Source organism: Eupeodes corollae, chromosome 1 (genome assembly GCF_945859685.1).
Source record: "Eupeodes corollae chromosome 1, idEupCoro1.1, whole genome shotgun sequence".
Lineage (NCBI taxonomy): Eukaryota > Metazoa > Arthropoda > Insecta > Diptera > Syrphidae > Eupeodes > Eupeodes corollae.
In genome coordinates this window covers 213,223,636-213,245,534 of record NC_079147.1, presented here as the reverse complement: position 1 = coordinate 213,245,534, position 21,899 = coordinate 213,223,636, and the positions used below count along the sequence as shown (strand labels likewise).

The 21,899-nt window shown below is 32.8% G+C and overlaps 1 protein-coding gene across 2 annotated transcripts in view; it reads left to right on the top strand.

Annotated features, from left to right (window-relative positions):
- LOC129941130 (protein outspread) overlaps positions 1 to 21,899 on the top strand; it is a 222,528-nt gene that overhangs the window by 167,074 nt on the left and 33,555 nt on the right. For both annotated transcript variants that reach the window (XM_056049682.1, XM_056049683.1), the window contains exons 3-4: positions 18,326 to 18,391; positions 20,726 to 21,332. In XM_056049682.1, coding sequence (XP_055905657.1) covers positions 18,326 to 18,391; positions 20,726 to 21,332 — 673 coding nt within the window. The remainder of the gene's footprint in view (positions 1 to 18,325; positions 18,392 to 20,725; positions 21,333 to 21,899) is intronic.

The following is a 21,899-nucleotide window of genomic DNA, read 5'->3' as shown; positions in this document are numbered from 1 at the left end:
TTCCGAACCAATTTAAAGGTTAAACTAAGTTTAAAGCGATTTGGAGTCTTAACTTTTCCAAAAATTGTTGGTTGAAACACTTGGAATCTTCTTTTGACATAAAACAAGTTTTGGAAAAGCTCAATACAATCGGTTTAAGACTCTATGTTTCTAATAGCTTGACATAACCAATTTTGTATGTATAATCTAATTAAAATTTCAAAATTCAAGATATATTCATAAAGAGTTGTTTTGCTTTGGTAGAATGTATTAATTTATTTTGTAGGTTTTTGTTTTTTGTAAAAAAGTTGTTAAAAAGTTAACGACAATATTTTGTATATGATAAAATTTCCGTAATATTCTATTTGAATGAAATAATTTTGAAGTTAATACTTTCCTTTAGTCTGAAGATATTCGAGTCTAAAATCAATTTTTACCAACTTTTAGTACTATTTTTCTAAGCTTTCAAGTAAAAGTAAAAGTGACAGCTCTTCAATTATTTGTCAACTTTGATCAGATGTCAAAAACTTTGTTTTTGATGGATTTAATTATTTTGGAGGTATTATCATTTTTTGTTCCAAGAATATTTCAGGTGATAAATATATTTTTTTCAGTGTTTTGATTTATAAGAAAACTGTTAGTTCATTTTTTGGAATCTATACAAATTTTGTATAACATCATAATGTAAAATATACGATGTTATTGAAGTCGCTAGTTCTATTGGTTAGAGACATATTTGAGGTCAAAAAACCACATTGATTTGTTTGAAAATCCCTTCTGCATCTTTTGATGACATTGCCTGTAAAACTGAATTTATTCATAGTCAATATCTCTTCTAGTTCTTGAGATATGGCCGACGTTTAAAGGTATTCCGTAACAACCTCCGTCCACACGCACACACAAAAATCTCCCTCTAAACCTTAGATTTGTATTCTAGGGACTTTAAATCTGACCGATTACAATATCTTCTTTTCAAAAATTAGTATTTCACAAAATTCGAGTCCCATCACCTATCCCTGATTTTCTAATGTGAAAACAAAAGCCTTACCCGAACTTATCAAAATGCGACCCTGTCATCTTAAAGATGATGGATTGCCCGCAATCATCATACAAAATAAGGCCCGTTGCCCATCAATATGTTTCAAGACCTCTACCAACCATATGCGGCCAAGGGAATTCCAGATGTAGAAGATTCCTCCAACTTCTTCCGTATCTCCGTCCTATTGTTGTTGTTTTTGCTGTTCAAAGTTTGAAAGACCAATGATGCCATCACTGCTATTATACCTAGTTATTATTGTTATTGCTTGAGATACTATTTGAAGCAGAAGCGCACTTGTTTTCGCGCAAGCTTCTATATACATGCTTATGCATAGTAACCAGCACCCGAAGCAGCTGTAGCAATCAGCCAAGCAACAAGTTCGTCCAGCACTTCTACCACCGACACCGACACCACTTACCGCTGCACTGCATAGCTAAAGCCTTAAGGCCCCTAAAATAGTGAATCAGTGTTTTGAGATTGTGCGCCCGGAATACACAAACGAAATGTTGTACAAGGTCTGGAATACTATGAGTAGGACGACCACTAAGCCGACTCGCGACGAACGGACAGACATATGATTCTATGACGAGAACCTAACGCAGAAAACTGGAAGCTTTCAATGTTTGCTGCAAAATTGGCTGCTCTGTGCCGAGACCAACTGCTGCCGAGGCGAAGAAGTAGAAGCAGGAGCAGAAGCCGAAGATAATCTTTTCGAGGTGTTTAAAGAAACAAGATTTCAGGAAGCAGGTTGCTTGCTGGCTGGCTGGATGGCTGACTGGCTAGTTGGATGTACTGCTGAAGCTGGAGTTAGTTCGGGCGCGTGTTACTTTAATCAACTTTTGCAAAGCGAAGGCAGCTTCATATATCCACTTCTTTCACTACTTGTAGGAGGAGAAAAATGTTCCTCCTGGTTTTGCTTTTCTTTTCTTTTTTGTTTTATTACTTTTTGTCGAAGTGGAAAATTGTTTATTAATGATGAGATGCATAGTTGATTGCAATTGACATAGATTTAGTGGTACTGGATAGATGTTTGCTATCGGAATTGTGAGTGGAGATGGTGACGTAAGAGGAGAAGTTCATAACAGAGAGAGGATGAGCTTGAGAAACTAGCCAGAGCAACGAGGACCGTGTATATGAATGGTCGAGGAGTTGAGGATTGGGTTTTATTTTTGTAATTATTTGCTTGCACCCGATTGAGACAAGTTATTCTGGAACATTGACATTTTACACTTCTGGTTAGAAAACATAAATGGAAATAGAGTATAAAGTTGTTGTGTTCTCATTTTCTTGATGTGTCTAAAAATAAACTTGGCTAAATAAAATTTTACTAAACAAAAATCATGTTTTCCAAGTCGATTTAATTTTTTGAAAAGCTGTCGTTTATTTTTAGCTGTACAAGGTGTACAAAGTCAAACGAATATATTGTCTTTAGTAAATTTGGTAAATAGAAATAAATTGCTGCACATGTCAAAAATATAATCAGCATATTCAAGTCCATTAAAATAAGGAGGTCGATCTTTAATTATTTGTATTGCAACTTACTTGTTTCCTTATTAGAAAACAGAAGTGGTGAATAAATACACGCCTGTGGAACTCCATCCATTTTAATAACACATCGCTGTCTTTTAAATGCCATTTTGCATCTTCGTTTATCTTCATCCCCATGAATCATGGTTGTTTTGAATCTCAAGTTCCTTCTCTTCAATTAAACACTTAATGACTTTCAATCCAAATTCCATTACACAGCCCATATAATTTGATGCCAACTTCTGATAGAGGGCTTTTTTATTACAGATTATCTACCTACAGCCAGCTACTCCATAAAATCCAGGCATAACCTAATTCTCAAAAGAATCGTATCAGCAAAAAGAAATCATCTTGATTTTATGACCATTAAACTACAATTGGAAATCCTTGAAATAGGTCTTCAACAAACGCAAATAGAGTCTGAGTGTAATTCCAACCGGCATTTAAGTGTCAGTATTATTAACCCTTCGATTCTTCATGGGTATAGAAGGGTATAGAAAACCACCATCGATTCGGTTGGTTAATGTTAATTAAACAAATATTAAAAATGTCGTAAAAATGCTATAAAATCAGTTTACAGATAGCGTTTCTTTTTATTTTTGTAAAAAATTAAATTATATTTATTTCTTGTTGATATATATTTTGTGGGACTGTATTTTTTAAAGTTGTTTTGTGAGTATATAGATTAAATGCGGGTTTTTAGTTTTATTATGATTGAAAATCTATAAGTTGCACTTAATGGCTTTCTTATCTTTATGTATACATGGTGAATTATTTTAATGTGCGGTCAGAAACGGTTTTTTAAATTTTGTTTTCGTTTCGTGTCTCTGTAGCTGACACAGATTACTTTTAGAAAATTGAGACACGCGAATAAAAATATAAATTTAATACAAATTGAATTTTTTAACTAATCATTGCTTTTCTGTTTGTCTTTTCAGGTTTGTACTACCTATGAACACTATTTTTTGAGTAAGATATACCTTTATATACCATTTTGCATAATATTTATTTTTTGGGGCTGAATAAATACAAAAAAAGTGGAATAATCACTTCAAAAGCTCCTGATAATAAAGGTACATTTATATATCAGAAAATTATGCCCCTAAATGTTTGGAATAATGAAAAAGGGTTATTTTTATCGACTGAGCCACCGGGTTTGTACCTGGCTCCATTTAACAAGTTCATTTTTCCCGATCGCTAACCGATGCCATCCAGCTGTGCAACCCAAGCCTTCAAGCATACTGGTCTGCTCCTTTTCCTCAACATGAGCATGGTCCTCCACCCTGTCGTCTACCATAAAATGTAAGACAAAAGGCTTTCGGGCTGGTTGCTCTTTGCTCATACAAGGTACATAGGTACTTAACAGGCTTAAATTTTATGACGATATCTGCTTGAAGGTGGATTGCATTCACTTAAAAAATTATTAGTTGCTGCAACAGTACATAGAGAACCAGGGCCTAGTGACTTACAACTCTCAATCATTCCTGTATGCGAGTACTGTTGTCAGGGATGGAGGGGACCTACAGTTTATATGCCAATTCCTCGCAAGGGACAATACCCGCGAATAAAACTTTAGGTGGCACAGGCAGGGATCGAACCCAAGACCTCTCTCATGACAGTCCAACGTACTAACCTTCATGCCACGGGTACTACTTTCGAATTCACATTCACTTCCTCATAACAATTCTCCACAAGACTTATCTCTCGAACGCTTCTAAGAGGTCTTTTCCTAAGCACTAAAGTCCATATTTCTCTACTAATGTGCAGTCTCTTGTTCAGTTCTTTCGAAGATATCGATAACATCTGAATAAACCAATATCTTGATAAACATCGTGGCGAGAGTCCCTCTTGGTCTGGAAAACCATCCGGTTATTTTGACTTGGCTTGTTACTTACATCGGTCATGGTCAACTCCAAGGCTTCTTAATATTCTACACTGGATATGTTATCGTAGACGGTCTAAAGTCTTTAAACAAAAGATAGCGCTACACAGTCATGTGCCTCACCCAACAAATTTCTCCATCTAGCTCGGTCCCTAGCTAGATGTCTCCAGTTTCGAGCTCCAGGTTGGGTGAGGTTACCTTCCACTTGTGTGCGCCACCTGATCCGCGGTGTGGATTCGAAGACTTTCCGGGCCGGAGCTTTGGTTTCCATGCGCTCTACGTGACCCAGCCATCTTAGTCGTTAGACTTTTACCCTTCTGGCTACGACTACGTCTCTTACAGCCCGTACAGTTCGTCGTTCCATCTTCTCTTCGGTGCATACGGGACCGGGACATCACACGAACAACTTTTCTCTCGAAACGGCTCAAGGTGCTTTCATCCGCTTTTGTCATAGTCCATGCTTCTGCACCGTATAGCAGAACGGGGATAATAAGGGCCTTATTCAGCGACACTTTTGTCCTTCGATAGAAGACTTTTCCACGCAATTGCTTTCTCAGCCAAAGAAACAGCGGCTATGAAGAGTTATTCTTCGCTTGATCTCAGCGCTGGTGTTGTTTTCTGCGAGCTTAAGCATGTCAATGTCAAAATTTAGATTGCGCACAGAGCAATATATATTACCAAGTTCCAGAACAACAAATATAACTAGAAAACTAAGCAAACTCTTGACGTCTTTTCTGTGTACCTTTATTTGTCTTCTTCTTTAAGTATAGGTTTGATGCTCTTATTCAAAATGGTGACATTTAAAATATCTCCTTGCTTTAATTTAGTTCTGTGCTGTTGCATAAATCAGCTTGAACTTAAACATCATTTCTTAAATGCTGATTAAGCATCCTTGAATACTCCGTCAGCGTGCTGCTCCATCACACACTTAACATTCTGGACAAACAAAATTACATATATAGACACCTATTTTTCCAACTTTTTTTACCAACTAACCAACGCCCTAAAATATGCAAAAATTCCATAATAATGCGATGTTCTATTTATATATTTGTATGTGATGGTGCTGTGAGTCTATGCCTTTCTGTCTTTTAATGTCAGTTACACTCAAATCGGCGTGTGGTTTTAATGTTTGCCATCTGTCTACAGGCCTTAAAGGCTGAATGCATGATTTATGCCCACCTTCGGTCGTCCTCTTAAAGGTTGCGCGCGTGCTCGCGCCCGTTTGTAGCTCACTTATCGCGAACTAATTCAAACAAATGTCTTAGCAAACACTCGTTTGTCGGTTTGTTCGATCGAGTTCATGTTCCAGCGTTGGAACATCTATATGACCACATACACGAATACAGTGGAACAAATACACACAAAAATATGCCTTCATGAATTTTCTCTCAATGCCACTCCCATTTTTCAAAAATTATTCGTAAATTTTTTAAAACTAACCCAAACAAATGAAGTTTTTATTTTTCACCTGGTGTCCTATGAATTCCAAAATACCCACGCCCACTGGAACTCTATTTTTTTTAAATTTCCTTTTAAACAGAAACTTTCACGTCCGATGGAATTCGGAGCGTACCAACATTATTAATTGAAATCTAGGACAGTTTTTTGGAAAAATCTATTGAAAATGATTACAAACACCCACAAACACGCCTCCTGCTAGTTACAATATTTCTGTATTAATTGTCTCACTGATTTTTTCCATAAATCGTTCCACTGTTTCATGGCTATGCAAAATATCGTTTAAAAAGAATAAAGGTGTGTGTGACTCTGCTTTCTATACTTACATTGTCCCATCACTACCTTTTTTATTTTGCTAATAAATTAGCATCCACAAAAATGCAAATATGTCAGGTGAATAATGCGGTGGGTTGTGTCGCTTGTTGGTCTTGTCCTGATATTTTGAGTTGTTGCACATCCATCAGATGATGGAGATAGCTGATCGTTGCTGATACTGAAATGATGATGATGGGTTTTTGTAAGCCTAAGGTGTGTGCTTCCATATATAGGGTCGACCATCATGTGGCATAGTGCCACAACCACCAACAACCAACGAACTAACGAACCAACAACGATGCGCTGCTTCGACAAACGTGTCGACTATAAGACATGGAGATGATGGTATAATTAAATACCTATACACCTCGTCTGCCCACCTTTAGGTTATTATTTGTGCGGGGTGAAATTGTTTGTTTCACTTAACCATTGCATCGATTGGTTACAATAGCGAAGTTTAGAGAGTAACACAACATAAGTAGGAATAAGGCCTTTTTCTTCAAAGGGCGCCAATCCAAAATTAATTGGTCTTAAAATGTCATGCAAGATACTTGATGAGCTGCATTTTTACGTAATTTTTGTAAAGCCGTGCATAAAAAACAATTTTGAGTTTAGATGGGCTTAATTCAAACCCGGCTGCAAGACTAATGTATCACGTTAGGTTTTTGAGACACGAGTATTACTTTTTAACATTAAAAAAAACCAACAAGCATAAAAAGCAATATTTGAACTTGAAAATTTAGTGACCCAGACCACCTTTAAAGCTGAAATTTGATCTAGGGATCATGCCCTTTCCATTTATGTAACCATTTATGAAAAAGAGCAATTTTACAAAAAGTTGTGAACGAAAATCGATGCTAAAACTTTAAATGCAAATATCTCTGTTAATACACATGATACAATGGTTGGCAATATTTTAACTTGAAAATTTAATGGAATTTTAATATAATTTCATTTAGTATTCGAAAAATATTTTAAGATCGTTTGATTTCATCTGTCTTATAAAAATCTATGCTAAAATAGTTTCCAACAGAAAAGGGCAAAGCGGTTTGAAAGTAAGTTCTGTTCTTGTAACGAATTCTTGTAATGAGTTTTCTAAACAATTCTATTATATCGAGTTTTTGAAATATAATATAGGATATTTGCCTAAAATTTCATAAAAAGTCAAATAAAACTATCTAGAGAAAAATTGTACTTTAAAAAATTATCATAAAATGTATTGCTAAGAGATTATTTGTGTTTTATCCTAGCCTTAAAAACTCCGTTTTTTGTTGTTGTTGTGTTAAACTTTTGAAAATGGTCGTATTTTGAAATTTTACTCTGATTGAAATATTTAGCTTCAAGATTAGAATTAAGGATTACTAAAGCATTTTAAAACAATGATATTTTTGACCTCAAGTATTTCTGGAACCAACCACGCTAGCGACTGCAATACAAAATTCAACTCAAGGTTTTTTTTTTGTAAATCAAAAAACTTAAAAAAAATATTTGTTACCTCGAAATCTGGTTAAATATTAAGAAATACCAAAGTGACAGTTTTTTTAAACAAGAAATAACTCGAATAGTAAAAATTAAAGACATTTTCTTCAAACTCTTATATAAAACATTGTTCTTTATATTTTGTACAATTTTTTAGGAAAATCCAACTGACAGTTTTTTTTATAAAAATACAACCTTACAAACAATACTTCCCAAAATCTTGATATATCTTGGGAATAAACGAAGAAATAGTATTTTTGCTTTTAAATTTGGTTTTCGACTTAAATATTTTGATATTGAAATTAATACATTTTTCAGAAAACTCCAACTGACAATTTTTTACAATAAATGAAAACCGTCAATAACAACTTAAAACTTATAAAAAATGGTTTTTAACTCAAGCATTTTTAAAACAAGCAAAGATATTGACTTTAAACTTTTTATCTTTCACAACATCTTGGTATTAATATTTTGTGAGGCTTTAAAATATCAACAGACGGGTGCGAGTGGGAAATCATGAGTGCCGGTTGCATCCTAGACTATTTTCTTATAAAACGGTATTCATCTAAGAATTTGTGTACATATCTTCATCAAGATAAAGTTCCCATCCCTTTTCATAATTGAGCCCCAAATTAATTTGTGTTAAGGTCTCTAATAAAACTTAGTCTACCCCTGGTTGTATGAAGCTTGACTATAATATTAGCACCATTTTAGCTGCTCTTGGAATTATGGATGAAGTTTTTAAATTGTTACATATATTTAGGTACGGGTAGATGCATACACATATGTGTATTTGTGAGAACTGATCTCAATTCGTTTCAAGAATAACTTATGGGGCGTGCGCGTATAGAGCAAGAGCTTAATTGCAAGAAGAAGCAAAGAGGATGGGTGTGTTGCGATGATTTGCATATCAATTAGAGGGAAATCTGATTTAAATGCATTCCATATAAGAGTTGTTTGTGCATATCTGATGATTATGACCTATCTGATCTGATGTGGTGTGCCTGATGTGTATATTTTGTGCATTGTGTAGGAGCGGAAGTTGTATATGATAAATTTGTCAAGATTGTTAATCGATCTTGAATATTTCAATTGAAAATTCAAGTAGCATAGAAATCTAGTGTGCTATTTCTAAATCCTTAACAGACAACTATAACTACAAAGTCGAATTTTCAAGTTACAACTCTTATGCTGTGGTTATAATTCCTGTGAAACGAATTTAAACCTAAGGTCCAATAAATTTCGAAATGATGTCAACTGCTCTCGAATTTTTAATGATTTTTGAAAAGCACCAAGATAAGATGTAAAAAGCAAGCACTTGAACTTGCTACTTCAGTCAAATATATTTTACAATATTCAAAACCGGATATCTTCAAGGCATTTCCGTCTTATTTTTTGTTCACCAACAGCAAGAAATCTTCAGTTTTGGAAAATATTTCCGAAAGAAAGCAAAGATCAAAATAAATAAATATACCAAAGTCCAGAAAGTCGTCAATGTGTGATGCGCTAGCGCTAATTGAATTAAACTTCGAATTAAATTAAGTGGAGAGGTTTTAATAATAAATTAAAGATACACCTACTCCTACAAACTTTAACCAACAAAAAGTGGACTCACACTGGAAGAGAGAAAGAGGGCTTTGAATACAGCTGAATGAATAAACACCCATAGGTCATAAATTAATAAAAAAAGACATATCTTCAAAACCCACGAAACGACTAACGGATGACGACGATATATAGCTACCATTTCAATTTTGTTTTTTAATTAAAAACCAAACATCAACCTCAATGCTAAACATCTTCAATTATTATTTTATCATTGTTCGATAGGTGTTTCCTATTATAATAATAATGGAATTTTGATTTTATAATTTTGTTGGTATTATCTGCATGATGAGATCCATGAATCTTATTAAACCTTTTAAACAACAGTTATTGGAGTTGGTGTGTGGTTTTAAGAAGAAAGGTTTTACAGTAATGATTTATAGTCATCTTTTATAAGTTAAGAATTGTTGTGTGTATAAATTCAAACTTAAAGGTGCGTATTCACGAACAAACGGCCAGTTTAATTAGATTGACCTTTAAAATTTGAATTGAAATTGTTGAAGCTATGGGACTCAAAGTTTTGGTACCTATGTTTAAAAGGTCATTGATTTTTTTAACAATGAAGATGAATATTTTAAAAATTGAAATCTATCGAGTTATATAGTTTTGTTGGATTAACATCAGTTCGAGTAAAAATGAAAACTATATATTATAAGAAAATTAAATTCACAGCTTGGTTAAAATTACAGAAATAATCATGTTTCTATAAAATTTTAAGTCTTCTAGAAATAACACTAGAATTCTTTTAAAAAATAAGTCAGGATTTATTCACAATCTTACACTTAAAATTCGTAGCCTTATTTTCAAAAACAATTGCTTTTGTGCAAAAATAATCACAAGTTTACTGGTCCTTAGTTTTCCACGAATATCATGTTTGAAATTTCAAAATGTAAAATCCTAAATGTTTATACAGAGTTGAAACGACGAAGTACAATTTTATATTTTTTTTGTTTTTGCCTTTTCGCCTCATCTCTTAATTGAAACGCCAGACAAGGACAACTAAGATGAAAAAACGCAAGAAAATAAGAAAGTTTGACTGACAGATTTGGGCATTTAAACAAAATTGGACCTATTTTCTTTTGGTCTGATTTGCTGGAGAAGAATTTTAGGTTTGACAGAAGTTTTGGATAAAAGTTAAAAATTCAAAAATAATATCAAAAAACCTTAGAAGTTCAAATCAGATAAAGAGTTATTTATAACAAGGCTATAATTTAAATTAAGCGATGAATAAGTTTCAAAAACCTTAAACTGAGTCGAAAAACATCAAGGATTTTGAAGGTTTTTTTCAATTACTATAAACTTTTACAAAAGTCTTATTTGCTGACATTTTTAAAATTTCAACCCACTTTAGTTACAAGATGAAATATGTCAAGTCATAAAATCAACAACAACAAATTTATTTGACATGAAAAATAATAATAAATTTGCTTCCACTTAAGCAGGACAAGATGAGCTGCGTATGTACATTTATGTTGACCTAGTCAGCCTTTTTTTTACATCTCAAGTCGCAAGCAATCATCGATCAAGAGCATGATCCTGCCTTTAATTTGCCCTAATTTTTCATTCCTTCCACTTTATTTGCCAGTTGGTTGAGAATCATGAATCATAACATCACTTAAGATGAAAGTCGTATATGCTTATGTTCATCATCAAGCAATTTTTTTACTTGAGTGTCCTAATTTGTCTGACGTAGTCATCTTAAATAAATTTGCCATGAAAGATTGCATTTGGTAAACAATACAACAAAACAAAAAACTGACAAGAAGCTCTGGAAATTAGGTTTTGTTTAAATTTGATTTTCATGAAAAAGAGTTACCTTCTGAGTATTTTAAGCTGACTCAAACCTTTTTTACGAATTAAGTTTAAGTTTAAAAAATTGTTTAAAACTCTTAAATAGGAAGCTTCTCTAAATTTGAACATTCTTGAAAATTAAATGTAAGTTAGTTATTAAACTTGAATGAGTAAGAGACTAAAAATTGTTGTTCGAGTAAAAATGAACTTAAGTAATATACATTAGTCAGAAAGAATACAAAGCATAAAACTTATGACGAGCCGGGTTGTAATAGATTTGACATGTTTTTTTTTATTTTGAAAGTTTCATTTAGGTTTTGAATTTGAATTTTTTTCCAGCTCTATTAAAGTAAGATGGTAACCTTACATTCAAAGGATGCTGACTTATCTGATTGTTAAAGTTTGTTTGCATAGCAGTTTTTATAGCACGCAAAAGTGCAATTTGTTTTGTTAAGCTTATCAAATGTGTTTTCTGATTTATTTGTTTCTTTTTTGTTTGTTTTTCATTTTCTTCAAGAAATAAGCTGTATGCACTTTTGAACGATGGGGGTGCGTTTTTGAGTTTTGAAATTGTATTCATATTCATGCAGCAATGTAAATGCACATCAAATGGCAATTAAGTTTTCAATTATTGATGATGGGTCAAGCAGAGTATATACGAGTATGTTAGAAATGCATATGGGAAACAATTTGCTCTCAGCATACGCTTTAATAAGATACACAAGGAAATTGGAGACCTTGAAAATAATTTGTCTGAATGGGGGCTTTTGATTTATTTTATTCTTTACTTTGTAAAAGAAACAATAAAAACAACCAGCACATATGTTAAGTATATTCATAGCAGCTACAATTCTTATTCAAATACTTCTTAGGAATGAGTCGACATTACGGCTTGCCCTCAGAAAAGATGACTACTATCAGACTTTTCAAACAAATAATCACATGCAATTCCTTAAAACTATTATTTTACTTTTATCTTCCGAACCTATTTGGGTAAGTAGAGCGGCTGACATAGGAATGCTTTGTTATTTCTTGAAAAACTTTGGAGATGAGTAAAAATTGTAGGTTGTCTGAAATAGTTTTTTGGAATAATCCAATACTAATAAATCCGTTTGGGATATCGTGCCTTAAAATTAACTCAATAAATTTTGTTCATGGCACCAGAAACTTTGTGTTTCATTCTGATTCAAAAAAAAAAACCATTAGGGAATTCTAATGCAAATTTTTCCAAAAGGTTCTGCTTAATAATACTTCATCTAACTGGACGAAATATTTAAAAGTCATTTCAATTAACCCCAAACCCAAACGGGCAAAGAACAGATCTAGGCTAACAGAGGATAAGTTTTTGTTTCCGGTATGATGGATGAGCTAAAATGGCCTTCATTGACACCGCCGCGCAGCCGAAACAAAACATTCAGCACGATTCATTCTCTGACTTAGGTCCTAACGTAAAAAAGACCTCATCCCAAAAATATGAAATACCGGGAAACATTTAGAAAGACATGGTTTGTGCATTCGATTAGTAAGTTACGCAACCCATTTCTTTTGATATATTTTTTCCCAGTATTTCATATTTGTTTTTATTATAGTAAAAAGTTGAATTTTTCAAGAAAATATAAATTCACCTTCAATACAAATATAATTTACATAGTCCAAAGAAAGTTGTCTTGAAAAGATGGACAATTTTCATACATATTTAAATTTGAAAATTGTGTTCATTGACAAAGTTTATTTATGGTTGAACGGACACGTCAACAAGCAAAACTGTCGTATTTGGAAGTTCAGCCAGAAGCATTGCAAAAGTCACTGTATTATGGGCTGGCGAAACTGTTTTGTTTTTTAGATAATGCGAATCGCAACTGTATTGCGATTATTGAGCGCTACATGATAACACATTTTTATTTCAGTAAAATGAAAGAGCTTCAATTGCATGACATGTTGTTTCATCAAGAGGATGCCACGTGGCATATAGCACAAGTGCCAATGGACCCGGTCAATTGGCTGCTTAGTTCTCAAAACAACACTTATAGACATTTGCTTAGGCTATATTAAGGCTCATATCTATAGCGAAAAGCCCGCATTCATTGACGCACTGAAAACCAACATTGAAGCATTTATTCGTGAAATACCGATCGAATATCGAATTTCCAATTGCTCTTAAGCACTCGTTATTGGAATTGTTGTTTTCTAAATTTTAAATAATTTAAATCCTAAAAACATAATAACTCAAACTCCAAAAAGGATTACATATTTTCAATGATACAAAATTTGTTCAATTGTTTTATATTCTAAAAGAGCTACTGGTTAAATTTTGTACTCAAAATCAATTATGTATACGGAGTTGGCGATCGATTCTTAAATTGTATTTTTGACTCCCACTTTTATTAATTTTCTAGTTTATTAACAATATCTCACAATCTAAAATCTTCAATTCACATTTTCTATCATGGCGAATAGAAAATTCAATAACCAATTATGGACAATATTTTATATGGCGACACATTAATATTACAAATCTGTCTGCCGACACATTTTTATTAAAGTACTGCAAATTACTTTAATAAAAACGTCTAACGACAGCCTTAATTGAAGACCTATCAATAAATCACATTTTATTGACCTGAATTTATTGCCAATTTAAATTGTAAATAGAAAAATCATGTGTCCATTTCCACATATTACGACATGGAATATATAGATACGTGTTTTTCCATCCCACAAATATTATATTGGCAATGTATTTAATTTGATTAAAATAGAAACAAAATCACTTTTCGTTTTGCTTCATAAGTTTGATCAACTCTGTGAAGCTTGAAACTCTTAAAGGACTGGGTTTTCCACTTTGTAAATGTACCAGCTCAAATTAAGTCGTCTAAATCGTCTTTATGGATATTTGATATTATTGAAATGGCTTCAACCATAAAACCCATAAACCACTTAACTTTCTTCTTAATTACAAAATCTTATACCGATATTTTTAGAGTGCGCAATTAAAAACTTAGTTTTTCTTTAGATAACGTTAAAACGTACATAAATATGGTGTAGACTTTGGGTGCAGGCGGGAGACGCGCTTATTATTTTCTGCGCTTATTATTTTCTGAAGTATCTACTTTATGTGTTTTATTATGAAATGAAATGCGGTGTTCTACTCCATCTAGACATTTTCTGCGGGGGTAATGAGATACCTTTTTTATATTTTTCCAACGATGAGTTACACCCAAAAGCCACCAACCTAGGTTTATTTATTTTTATACTAAACTGAGTATCTTAAAGCACATAGAGTACTTTGAAAATATTGAATTGCAAACGCTATTACTTAGCTTGTGTTTTTATTATATGTTCCCATCGACTGCTTGATAACATGTGAAATAATAAAACATATATGGAGTCGAACCACCGCACCGGCCGCACCTTCACCGATCGCCCTTATAGCTGTCTGCGGTTCAAGGAATTTTCTTCTATGGATTTCCCGGTGAAAACTGTATAAACGAAACAAACCTCCTAAAGGAAGCTTAAATATAGACAAATTATTATAAGAAAGAAAAACAAAGTTAAGACGACGACGACGGAAAAACAATTTTCTATACCGCACACAAAACAACTGCTGCGGTGGTATACTCGAATAATTATTTCTTAATGATTACGAGCACATAATAAAAAGGGTGTTTCAGATATAGCCTCTTTTTATTGTTTTAAAGTTATCAGGTCAGTAAAGACAACAAACTCACTAAATGTGGAGGTTGACTAAATTGTTCAACTAAACGACTTTTAAAAAGGGTATTATTAAAATACATAAACTTCATTCATAAAGTTTATAAATAAAATACTTACTGCCTCCGGGCCATTACTCGCATTCTTGATTTTTTACAACAAATTTGGTTAGTAAAAAATTGTTTTGGTGGGCCATACTTAAAAGAGAGACATAAGCTGTCGCGGACTGACTTTGTTTATATTTATTAAAGAAGAATAATTCTATCATATATGTACATATATTATTCAAGCAAAATTTTAATCATTTCCCGTGGCACGCAGATAAAGTTATAAATACAGTAAATACATAAAGTTATAATGACAGAATTTTTCAAATCGAACCAGTTGTTCCTAAAATTAGCGGCTTCGAACAAACAAACAAACAAACACTCGAACGATCAAACTTTTCAGCTTTATAAAATTAGAATAGATTCAAGAAGGTTTACAAATATGAACAATTTAGGTTTAAAAATGTTTGTTTCACTCTTAACATAGATAATATGACATAGGTATGTCATATTTAACGCCATAAGTGTGATGGGATTTGCAATAAGTAATGAGTAGAAAAAATGGAAGTTAGTTGAAGCCATCCACATTCCTATATTGCGGATAAAAACAGAATCTTTTGGTACCCTGAAAGTTTTATAACTTCCCTGAAAAGTTAGTGTATTCTATTTGTTGTCATTTTTCAGCCACTTAGATTCTGTACATTGCCTACTGGGTTTTCTTAATGAACGCATTTGTGTTGGTTCTTTGGCTAAAACTTACCTAATTCTCGCTGACTTGTTAGTTCCTTCTATTTCTCCAATTAAATCACTGTCTGTCCAATGTTGCTGTTAATAGGAAGATTGACTGATTTCTAGCTAACATGCATTATCTATAGTTCCTGTTCAAAGGACCAACGTTGACTTTGTACAGAACGAGTTCTTTTGTGTAGGCCTCTAGTTATCCATAGTTCCTATATCAAGGCTACTTCACATTGACTACTTTCTATTAAATAGACGATGTTGGCGCTGACGACTTCAAGATTAATTTGGTTGGTTGAAGGGTGGTTAATTGATGAGCAATGCGACTGGCTACTTCACTAGAGGACGTTTATGACAAAAACCCCTTAAGCATGACGCCAAACCGTATTAAATGCATTTAACATATTAATTTCGATAATCTTAATTTCCTCAAAACGATGTCAAGATTTGCTTCACTCTTCTATGGGATAATTCATGGGATCAACAGTGCATCTATTAAATTTTAAAAATTAATTTAATATCTCCCTTAAATATTGAGCCTTATCTTTGACTCACCATTATAGCGACCAACGCTTCAGGACATTTATAACAAAAGCACGGAATTTAAAACTTATTATAATTTAAGTTTTTTTTATAGAATTTGAATAAAAGGGTAGTTTAAATTTTCTTTGTGTCTTAATTCAATGATAATTTGTACGTAAATAGCATTCAAGAACCATATTTATGCTATAAAAATCATGTGATTTTCACAATGGCCCAATTTTAATAAATAAGGTGTCCAAACAGAAGCTCTGTTAATGTTTATTTTGTTATAAAACTTGAGATGAGTGATTTGTGCATTTCAGCGAACAAATCGAATACACAAACCATTTATGTCGATTAGTTAGTTTCCCGGTATTTCACATTTTTTGGGATGAGTTCTATCATACGTTATGAGCGGTCTTAGAATGATTCGGGGGTTGAACCGTGCGAAATATTTTGTCTCCTAATCGGTGTTCACGCATCCAATCACATTTACACCTCATTCCGGATAATAAACTGACCCCAAGAAAAATTTAACACTGAAAGTCAATATCACCGAAGCTTGGTCGTTTGTATTAGGACACATCAAAGGATTTATAAATGTTTATTCAACATAATTAGAGACTTTTTTCGACAGATTTTTTTGAGAAAATTTGAGCCAGAACTCTCCTATCAGTTCATATTTCAAATTCGTGCTTAAGTTACTCTGAGTTTAATTTTTCAAAAGTGGCTCTTGTCAGGTGAACTTTTGATGTATAATACACCCTGTTTAGCTTCGCTTTTTAGGGTATACATATGTATTTTTCTATAAGAAAGAAAGCCTTTAATATTGTTGTTCCTGTGTAACTCTTATATATGAAATTAATACCGGCACGGGGATTCACGTAAATCACGTAGATATTCGTAGACTTTGAAGAAGCAAAATACAGAAGATACAAAAAACACTCAATGGAAACAAATTCGCATCGTTTCAACTTGCAACGTGCATGTCAGAATGTCTCATGGCTACAATGCGGCGCAGTGGTTAGATTTTTCCTTATTCTTCTTTTTTCTAGGCTTTTTGAAGCAAGAACAAAAAAGTTACATATACGCTCCAAAGTGACAAAAGAAAATCTCATTAGAAAAAATTTTCATATAACAAATTATATACCTTCTTATACTATGTACAATGCACGTTAACAAACGTATACATAATCTGGTAGTGGGGTTTGAAAAATTATGACGGACGACGTAATTAGATTAGAAGGTACACTATAGTTCATTATAGAAAACAAAAGGCTATTATATGTACCTATATACTGTGTGGTGCACTGAACATCAGAATAGAATAGAAGACAATATAACGTCAAGCTTTAGCAAAGTCGCTTTAATTAAGTCTTGTTATGAAGTATAGGCTATACCTTGCCTATGTTGCTTTATTATGTGTGGAAGAAGATCCGAATGCCACTGGTGTTCTAAATTTTTTCCTTATAATTTTGTATCTCTAGAGCTCTAGAGTGTCAATCATGTGTAGTCTAGTTTATATAAATAATACGGATGACCTCAAGGTTGGTAATTGAACCGCATTGCGAAATGTACAGAGAGGGAGATTATAAAACTGACGTTGGTTAAAAATATAAAGTATTTTGCGTCTATTTCAAGAAAGAAAAAAGTATAAAATGAGGCACGTATGGATTGGAATTTATAAAATGGGATTTGATTTTTAACTCCTCATATTGATTAATCCAATTTGTCAAATTAAAAATGTTGACCGTTTAAGAAGAGATGTCTGCGTGATTATGTAAGTTTTTGTTATTATATCTCAAGAACTAGGCAAGTTATCAACTTCAAAAATATTTGTATAGAGCACACAATATTAAGATGTGCCCAAAGGGCTTTTAAAGAAATCCGTTCAGAGATTATTTTTACAATTTAAATTTATGATTTACGATACCGACATCAATTAAATATAATATTTAAAACTGAAACAAAATATTGTTGTTAGTATTTGAAATTTTGAAATCTAAAGCTTATCTTTTTCGGATCAATATTTTATATTTCATTCGACCAACTAATCCAATAAATATAGTTTCGATTAATTAATAATTTCAATACATTCAAAAATGTTAGAACAAAAATAGTTGGCGAAAATTTCAAAATAATTGTTTGAAAAAACTCGAAATTTTAAATAAATGTTTCAGTTTTGAAACTTCAAAATTTTCATCATAATTTTCTTGTTTTTTTTTTCAGAGATGGCAACGAAGGTGGTTTGTGCTGTACGACGATGGCGAGCTAACATATTCCGTGGACGAACACGTAAGTTTCAAATTATTACTTACACTTCATGTAAGTTTTGCTTTAACACCGACTTTTTTGATTCTTTTGAGCTAATACAAAGTAAAATTTTAGGGATATGTTCCAAGTTTTAAGTCATTAACTTTAAAGATGTATGTTAATTTACATTGTACTAATAAAAGCTTCGTTCACAGAAGTTTTGTACCCCTCATTCATGGTTTCTTTAAAAATCTATCAATTTCGAAAACTAATAAAACCATCGTTTTGAATAATGTGAAGAAACTTTTCTTAAAAATTAAGAACATTTGTTGTTGGAAAAAATGAAGATCGAATTGATCATCATTTTAAACAAGGTTTCAAGTTTTGATGGCGATATATTTTCTTGGAATCGATTATTATTTATTCAAAAATATTGATTGCGAAGGCAAAATACTTGCATCGATTACAGAATTCTAAGATTTTTACTCCCTTTGAGTCTAAGTTATAAAATTCGCCAATGAACTACAATGTTGATTGCTGAGACTGCCTTACCAAATCTAAACTTGCTTATCGACTCAATTTCTAACATATTAACTTCATGCAATTCAATAAACAATAAAAACGAAAAATAAAGTGATGGAGTGAAATAATTTAATATATTTATTTAATGATATTGAAAATAAACAAAAGATGGAATGCTTTTTGTTCAATTTTTTCTCATTCATTATGATCATCTTAATTTTTTAGCTTTTCATTGTTTATTTTTGTTTCATACCGATAGGAATTGTTTGGGGTGCGAAAAGTTTGTGATTCCAGATAAGTTGAACAGTTTTACGCACACCCGGTCTTACAGACCAGTAGGTCACCATTCAATAACAGGCTAATCATTCAGAACTCTTTCAAACGTAGGTCTAATATGACCAAGCCAAAGAGTAAAGCAAAAGAGTAATATTATGTCCAGTTAGAACTTGGATCAAAGAAAAGATAACCTGCAATGCTGGATACCCTGAATTTTGGACTTACTACCTTTTGTTTAAGAATTTGGTCAACCTCTTTTGCTATCATGTCATTTAATACCATGATCTATCTGACACCTGTTGGATTCTTAAACCTATCTGCCTGTTGTTATGAAAATTTACCATAGAATATTTATTATTTATTCAAGACTCAGGCATTACTTTCAAAAACTTGGTCCCCTCATTTAAAAAGCCCTTTCCATAACAATCTCCTAAAATTATCATTAAAGAGCTTGATTCCCAAAACTAAAAACAAGTTGATTTTAATTCGCGTGCAATCTTTTACTTACTTATGCCTACCAGTTTTACAGAGCAAGGAGATCAACATTTTTCTGACCACTTTCGATTCTTTTGGAACTTACTACAAGTGCGAATTCGAGCAGCTGTGGACTTTGATGGTTTGGTTCGTCGTACCTACAAATATATACTGGATATCTTGCATCGCGCAGATCTTTGAACATGCGATAAATATCTTTTGGCTTCAATTTCATTTTGAGCTTCAAGCTTGTTACTGGTTCATTTTATTTTTCACCAAACCAGACAAAAAAAATTACCCTGCATACCTAACCTATAGAGTGTGGGTCACGTAATATTGACACTTTATGAATTATAACATCGTCGCCTCGCGTCGCGTCGCGTTGTAATAATTTCGCACATTTCAAAAAAAAAAATAGTGTTTAAAAACACGTAAAGGAGTGGCTAAGATATATTTTGTATGTTTTATGTTTTCCCACCAAAAACAAAACAAATAAACAAGGTATGAAAAGAACAAGCTTAACATGCGATATTTTACACGACACCAAACCAAAAGTTCCTATCTATAGATCTATACTTTTCCAACGATGATGATGCGATATTTAGAACAAGGATGTTTTTAGTCACTAATTGGCACCCTACTGGCTACGCTGTCATGGAGCTGTCCATGTTCCTTGTATAACCACAAGTTATAATCCTCCAAGAAGTAAATAAATTGTAGGTACAGGTCTTCTAGTTCGCCTGACTAAATGGGATTTTCATAATTTTTCACTCAGCAAAGATGATTATAATCTTTTGGATATTTGATATAAGATCTTACATAGAGTCTAGAGGCAGACACTTTACTCTCAAAGGTATTATTTTCGAAAAAAGACCAACGACTAAAAAGGATTATGAACTTCCTAAGGGGTTAGATTAGTTAAGATCATTGGAAGGATGCTGTGTCTATGCTATCGTAAGGCTTGACTATGGTACAGATAAATTAGATGTGGCTTATAGGTAATACAGTTATTAAATCGCGGCATTTGAGTGAAAGAATGTATAAATAAAATTTCACTTAATCTAAATAATTATTGACAATATTTCTTTTATTTCATTTTCACAGCCCGAAACAGTCCCGCAAGCAAGTATCGATATGACAAAAGTCATCGAAGTCACCACTGCCGAAGATGTTACCGGCCATACAAATTCAGTTGCCATCACAGCACCAGATCGTGTCACCTTCATTAAGGGTACCTGTCCCGAAGAATCCAAATGGTGGTTGAATATATTAGCGGCTTTCCCCAAATCAAAGGGTCGTCACAAAAGAAATGCAACGTTTCCTGGCGGTCAGGCAACAACGATATTACAACAACAACAATCGAGCGGTACTACAATCAGCGGTTGTGTTGTGATGGGATCACGTAATCGCCATAATTCATATCACAATAAGGAAACACTAAGCGGAATGGGAAATTCTGGTGTTGGTGTTGTTGTTGTTGGTGGCGGTGTTGGTTCTTGGGATCCAACAAGCAATGACAATAATGTAAATGATATGGATGATGAGGATGTAGATGTGGATGTGGATGATGACGAAGAAGAAATAAATGATTCCGATGAGGGAACTGGAGGCATGGATCGTAATCATCATCACCATCATCATCATCATCAGACCTCAAATGATGGACAGGATGAGAACAATAAAAATGCTGGCAATGAGATCACAAATAGAGGTGAGTAAAAAATTGAAAAGTCTGAGTATTTAACCTTCTCTCAGGATTCCCAAAAAGAAAACTCAATTACTTTTAATTTGTTAAAATTCTAAATTAAATGTTTGCAATTTTTTGTACTTCTAATTTAATTCCCAATTTTTCGATTTGTCTTTGTCACTTGCAACAAAATGACAAAGACCTTTCAAACATCATTTAAAAATACTTTAACTATACTTTGTAAATGTAGTAAAACTCAGTTATTGATAGCGAAAATAATAATATTGTGGTTTTACCAGAACTTCAAAATTTCTAGAACCTGTGTTTAGGTCTAAGGTCTTGTAACTTTTGCAGGTGACCTGCTTTTTAGGTTTTTTTTTAATTTGTTTTAGCAAAATATTTAGACCAATATTCGTAAAATGCATGTTAAAGTTTCTTACAAACTTAATTTGTACTCCAGTTCACCCTGTTAACTGTTTATTAAATTCTTAACAAATATTTTTTAATAAAAACTTTTTGCAAAAACTTTCCTTAATAGAGAGAAGTTTTAAATTTCATATTTTTGCAAGGAATTTAACCTCTTTTCACCCC